Raw genomic sequence first — 5,525 nt, forward strand, 5'->3', positions numbered from 1 at the left:
AATGAATTCAGAGGATAAATGCTGCTACACGGCAGTCATTTTCAGTCCTTGCATACAGTAAAACATGAAGAGGAAACACAGTCTGAATGCAAATAAAAGCTTCCACTGTGCTTCTCTTTTAAAGCCTCTTAAAAATATCATTTCCAGTCTGTCTCATGAAATCATAAAAGTAAAATTTGGGGGGGGGGGAGACATTATTTGGTCAAATTAATTAAAGCTTTTATGCTTACATAAGTGTTTGTTTGTTTTTTAAGTCGTCAGAGCTGAATTTTTTTTTTAAAAACCATCTGACTGTGCTGCAAACAGTCTGTTAATGAATAAGGAGATTTTTGATGGACCCTGGTTGCCGTGTGGAAATGTCTTTATGCATGTGTGAGAAGATTTTCCAGCGAGACCCGCAAACCTCAAACCAACAACTGCACTCACAGAAACAATCAGGACTTTTAATTTCTGCTTTTGATTACCTCAAGTTAAAAACAAAAAAACTCTTCATCTTCATTTGATTGTGTAGGCTGTTGTTGAGCTCTGGATTTTTTTTTCCAGTTAGGAGGTTATTAGATGGTTCAAGTTTCATAATTTCCCTTCTTGAGTATTACCACTACGGCAGCTAACACACTTAATTTTCTTTCAGTTTTATCGCTCTGCTCTTGAGTTTGTAGGAAATGCATCTCCTTTTAGCTTACAGATGAATGTTTCCCACAGGCTTATATCAGTGAAGAAATAGGGGTCATCACTCTTGTGCACAAACTTGAGCGTCGTCTCCCAAGTTTTTACATTTTTAATGAAATCCTGGATTATTTTCTGCTCTGGGTCACCAAACTGTCTGCCTGATATATCGGGGGGCAGGTGGTGATTGAAACAAAGGCTGTCTCAGCACTTATTTTATAAAAATGAAGTGACGTTTTGATGATTTAGCTCACTTGCATGTCATTCTGCTGTTGCACCAGCAGAGGAGGCAAAAGTCCACGTTTAATATTTTTTCTTTTTCTTTTTTAGTAGTGGGACTTCTGCCATGTATGTCTGCCAAATGTACAAGTGTGGATTGCAGTGTGTCTTCTACATTTTTTTTTATTATCCTATAGTAGCACAAATACATTTCCACTTGTCAACCCAAATGTTGAACTCATAAATCGAGACCTAACCTCCCTGTGCAGACGGATTATTTCCAGAGAAAGACAGTGTGTGCCAGTAACTGTGATTAACACCAGCCTTCTTAATAACTATTTGAAACTCACTGGAGGACTGAATAGGAAACATGCTTTTAAAATTAAACAGGGATTTTGAATGCACACAGAAACAATATTGGGGTTGGGGGGGGGGGGGGTATTTGGAATCAAAAGGCTCACAAATGACACCCAGCTTGTGCCTGGCTCAGAAGACCCCACCTGAGGGTTGTTTGCAATAATTTAAAACTCGAGTGAGAAAATGAGAGGTTTATTATCATTTCTGGGGATTTCATGTGATCCTGGGGATTAATTCAAAGACAAAAACCACAGACAAAAAGTGCAAGGCGAGACAAAAGCCCTAGCATGGTTTTTATTCGTGAGTTCAAAAGCATATCACAAAACAACACTCATATCAACATTACATTTACTAGCAATTAAAATCGAATATCTTCCCTATATATAAATTCTCTGAAGCACACAGAGCCATTATTAATTTCCACAGTGACGTGCAAATGCTTACAGATAATATCACCGCATTCATTACGAAACAATAAGCAGCTCCAACTTAAACAAGATTGCATACCAACTGATATGACACTGAGCCACAATACAACGCTCATCGGTGAGAGTAAAACTGTTTGTAACTCAATACTCAAAGAGAAATACGCACAAACGAGGATCACAGCCCCACTGTTCACATAGTCACTTCACTGATAAGCCTATAGGTTATTGTGGGCTGCCCCTAATTTTGAATTTGAAGAATTGGCAAAGCGAGACTTTAACAGAGACCTTCATTTTTTTCTGTGCGCATATATAACCCAGTGTGGAAGAAACATCTTCCTTGTCATCTGTGTGCTTGCTCCTGTCCAGTATTTGTCAGAAGGGCGAGGTGGGATAAAAAGACTGGGGGCCCTCAAGGTGTGGACCAGCTCGTGTCCGCCAGTCTTGACAGGGGCTCCCTAGAGGCCTGCGAGCAGCTCACTGAGCAGCACTTCTCTTTCTCCAAGAAGCACATCTCTCTTCAGGCTGGTTCCTTTGTTCACTACCTTTACTTTCAAGGCCAGAGTCTTTACCTGTGCCTGAGGCAGAGCATCGAAAAAAAAGTCTTCATTGAACACCGGATTCCTGCTGTTCTTAATGATGGTGCTCCTTTGTTTCTGCTTCTTACCAGGATTCAGGTAGAGTGCTACGCAGCAGTTGATGCTTTTAAGGTCTGTCTGCCTGTCGTAAAGGGCCTCAGCTGCGAGCACGCGCACCCTCAGCCGGGCTGCCTCCCTGTCATAGTGAGTGCTCAGCCTCAGTTTCCCCCCCTTGTTGAGGTTTATAGTGTGCTCGCGCTGACAGAGGTCCGATGCCGCTGCTCCCCTCAAGCCACCGCTTTTACATCCACGGAAGGCGGGAGAGGGAGGGCAGCGCATTCGGCGGCGCTGCATGTTGGGGCTGTTGTCTGCTGAGCTGCATTCATCAGTGGAGAGGGAACTGTGGCGTGCCAGGGAGCGTTTGGCACGAGACACCTTGGGGGAGAGAGGAAAAGCAACTGTAAACATACAGAAATAAGCCACTAGCTGAATCAAACTAGGAGGAAAAAACTGTTACACACTCACTGATGATTTTGAATTATACATCGTGGCCATACATGAGCATATAGAGCACAAGTCCTCACCTTGGCTTGTGTCTCCTGTGTAATAGAGCGCAGGAGAGAGGCAGATCGGGAAAGGAGAGGTGAGTTAAAGGGAGATGACTCGGCTGAGGAGCAGGTGTCACTCTCACCACCGCTGAAATAGCGGTAGGGGTTGGGGTCAGCCGGGGCCAGTAGGGTTCCCCCTTGGGAGCGCCTCTGGGAGTTTGGGGAGGTGAGAGGGCTGCTGGGGTCACTGTGGAAAAGGCTCTCCTTGCGTCGGGTATGAGGAGACTCCATCAGGGTGGAAAAGCCATAGGAGGTCTGAGCCTTTGGGACATATGGCAGAGACATTGCAGTCTGTGACTGTGGGTCAGCATTAGTGTTTACATCAATACCGACCCTGTCCATAGATCCAGCACCAGGCTCATCAGCGCTCTCTATCTGGATGATGTGCCGGTTGGCTGATTTCTGGAGATTGCGGGAAAAGAGGCGAGGGCTGCAGGGGTTCTTGCCGCTCCTAGCTCTGGGGCTCTGGCTGCAGATGGCATGGTCAGAGGCTGAGGGTCTGATTTTGGAGCAGTGCTGAGTTTCTGGGGTGACAGATTCTTCTGGGGGGCAGCAGATAAGTTTGGGTGGGATGAAGAAATCGGGAATCTTCTCTGGAGTGAGTACATTGGCATACACAGAAACAGGAATGGCCTCTATTGTCTGCGGAGGCTGGGATTGAGTCCCACTGCGGAGCTTCTCCAGTAGCCACATGCCTACTCAGACGCCCCAGCTAACAGTTTTTCTATTAAGAGAAGAGTGATGCACAGAAAAGGCAGATAGAATCAAAAGAAACGCATCCATTGATCGGAGTTCAAACGTGGGTTCCCAGAAGACATTAACCCTAGATCAAATTTGTTTTGCCCTTTACACCTCAGTAGAAAAATACGCTTCAGATTCAGCGGGTGAGTGAAATGATGACTAAACCTTTAAACCAGAAGTAGCATTAAAACAAAACAATTAAAAAAAAAACGCTTATCTAACCAGCTACAAAGAAGACTTTAATGAATGTGGAATTAGTGAGAACACGAGCTAAAATTAAATTTCATCTAGATAATTTAAACGAACAATGCGAAAAAAAAAACGTTTTCATTAAGTTTAACTATTTTTTCATCACTCCGCAGTCATTTAAATCACCGAAAACGCAAATATTCAAAGTAATATTAAAAATGCATGCGCAAAGACGAGTCTAAATAACTTTTCTCCACCAGATAAAGCCAAGTTAAGTCCCGCTGCGCTGCACAGCTGCAGCCGAGTAAACCCACCTGTTGGCTGTATGACTCTTTCGCTTCAAAAATTCTGATCGCTGGCGCGCGGACTCGCTCAACCTTTCCAGACACTCTGTGCGTAAAAGGTATTTTCCCGACAGTTGGAGCCCAAGTGTGATCCACTACCCTCGCCAGTGGGAAAGGGCTGTTAGACCAGTCGCTCTCGTTTTATATGATGGGGTCTCTGACTTCTGAGCCAATGAGATGATCGTGAAGCCTTCCCATGATATTTACCATGAAACTGTTCCCAGCGCAGGCATGGAAGGGGAGGGTGGCGGTGGGGGTACTCATTTTGAAAGCTGTTGCTTCATCACCCACAAAGTGTTGCAAATTATGTGGGTTTTATATCTCACTGCTTCGTTGGATTTTAGAGAGAACACTGTGATTGCATTTGGCACTCACGTGAGAGCTAGTCTCTAATGGACTGTGAGATAGTGCACCGTGTATTACATGGGTCTAATGCATGCAAACAGGGGACCTTAATTGGACTTCCTGATGGCAAACTGAGCGTTATATGGTCTGACAATATGCTGCATTTATACCAACCATCTGAAACTCATTTCCCAGTGATGATGCAGGGGAAAGCTCGCGCAGAGAAACTGAAGTAATATATATTTTAAAAAGAGAGAAAGAAAACATAATGAAAAACAATTTTAATGACCATCAGAAAGCAAGTTAAACTGAGGCAAATGACCACTTAGCTCCTCCTTTCTATGCATCACATTCAACTAATGAAAAAGACCTCACAGTATTACATTTTGAAGCTTAGGCATTGAATATTTCTCTAAAATCCCACTGTTTAACCATGGACTGAGTCTGATATACTGCCAGAGAACAAGAGCTCGGATCCAATGACTCTCTGCTCTCTGTACCAAAAACTCTGACATAGACCTGTGACAAAGCTGTCTTCTGTTTCTCTCGAGATGGAACTCCTGTTGATCTGAGGAAGGCAAATCAAAGGAGAACATCAGATGAATGAAGCACAGGATACTTAGAGCTGAAACAACATGTTGAAAATATTGGCTGACAAACCCCCCAAAAAGAAAATAACAAAACAAACAAGCTTTATTAATAATAATAATAATAATAATAATAATAATAATAATAATAATAATAATAATAATAAACGTACAGGTACAAATATTCACTGCTTTACTTTCTAACCTGCCAAGATGTTTGGCCTCTCTTCATCTCCTCTAATAGCAGCATCTTCACTTTGTTGGACTTAAGTTGTAGAAATTTTCAAACCAATTAACCAATCACCAAATCAGGAACGAATCAGGAATCAAGGACGATCATCAAATTACTTTAGTATGTTTGAGTTAAGTAAAATTTTATTTCGATTTTATTTCTTATTTCTGTAGCACTTTTAAAGACAAATATCACAAAGTGCTTCATAACAAAATACCAGACCTTTAAAAAAAA

General features: G+C 42.6%; 1 protein-coding gene across 1 annotated transcript; it reads right to left on the reverse strand.

The window, feature by feature from the left end:
• Positions 1-1,889: 1,889 nt before the first annotated feature.
• LOC146613593 (C2 calcium-dependent domain-containing protein 4C-like) lies at positions 1,890-4,226 on the reverse strand. The gene is made up of 3 exons (XM_085378137.1): positions 4,098-4,226; positions 2,830-3,577; positions 1,890-2,680 (listed from the first exon to the last, which is right to left on the reverse strand). Exons 2-3 carry the CDS (start codon positions 3,544-3,546, stop codon positions 2,126-2,128), a joined length of 1,272 nt encoding a protein of 423 aa, XP_085234263.1. The 5' UTR covers positions 3,547-3,577; positions 4,098-4,226; the 3' UTR covers positions 1,890-2,125.
• Between the last annotated feature and the right edge of the window lie 1,299 nt (positions 4,227-5,525).

This window comes from Diplotaxodon limnothrissa, linkage group LG18 (genome assembly GCF_057381915.1).
Source record: "Diplotaxodon limnothrissa isolate DT_005_m linkage group LG18, D_limnothrissa_male_GT1.1, whole genome shotgun sequence".
Classification (NCBI taxonomy): domain Eukaryota; kingdom Metazoa; phylum Chordata; class Actinopteri; order Cichliformes; family Cichlidae; genus Diplotaxodon; species Diplotaxodon limnothrissa.

Coding starts and splice junctions, on each gene's coding strand:
- LOC146613593 (XM_085378137.1), bottom strand. CDS start 3,546: ATGTGGCTACTGGAGAAGCTCCGCAGTGGGACTCAATCCCAGCCTCCG. Junction 2,681..2,829: donor CACAGGAGACACAAGCCAAG/GTGAGGACTTGT, acceptor CTCTCCCCCAAG/GTGTCTCGTGCCAAACGCTC.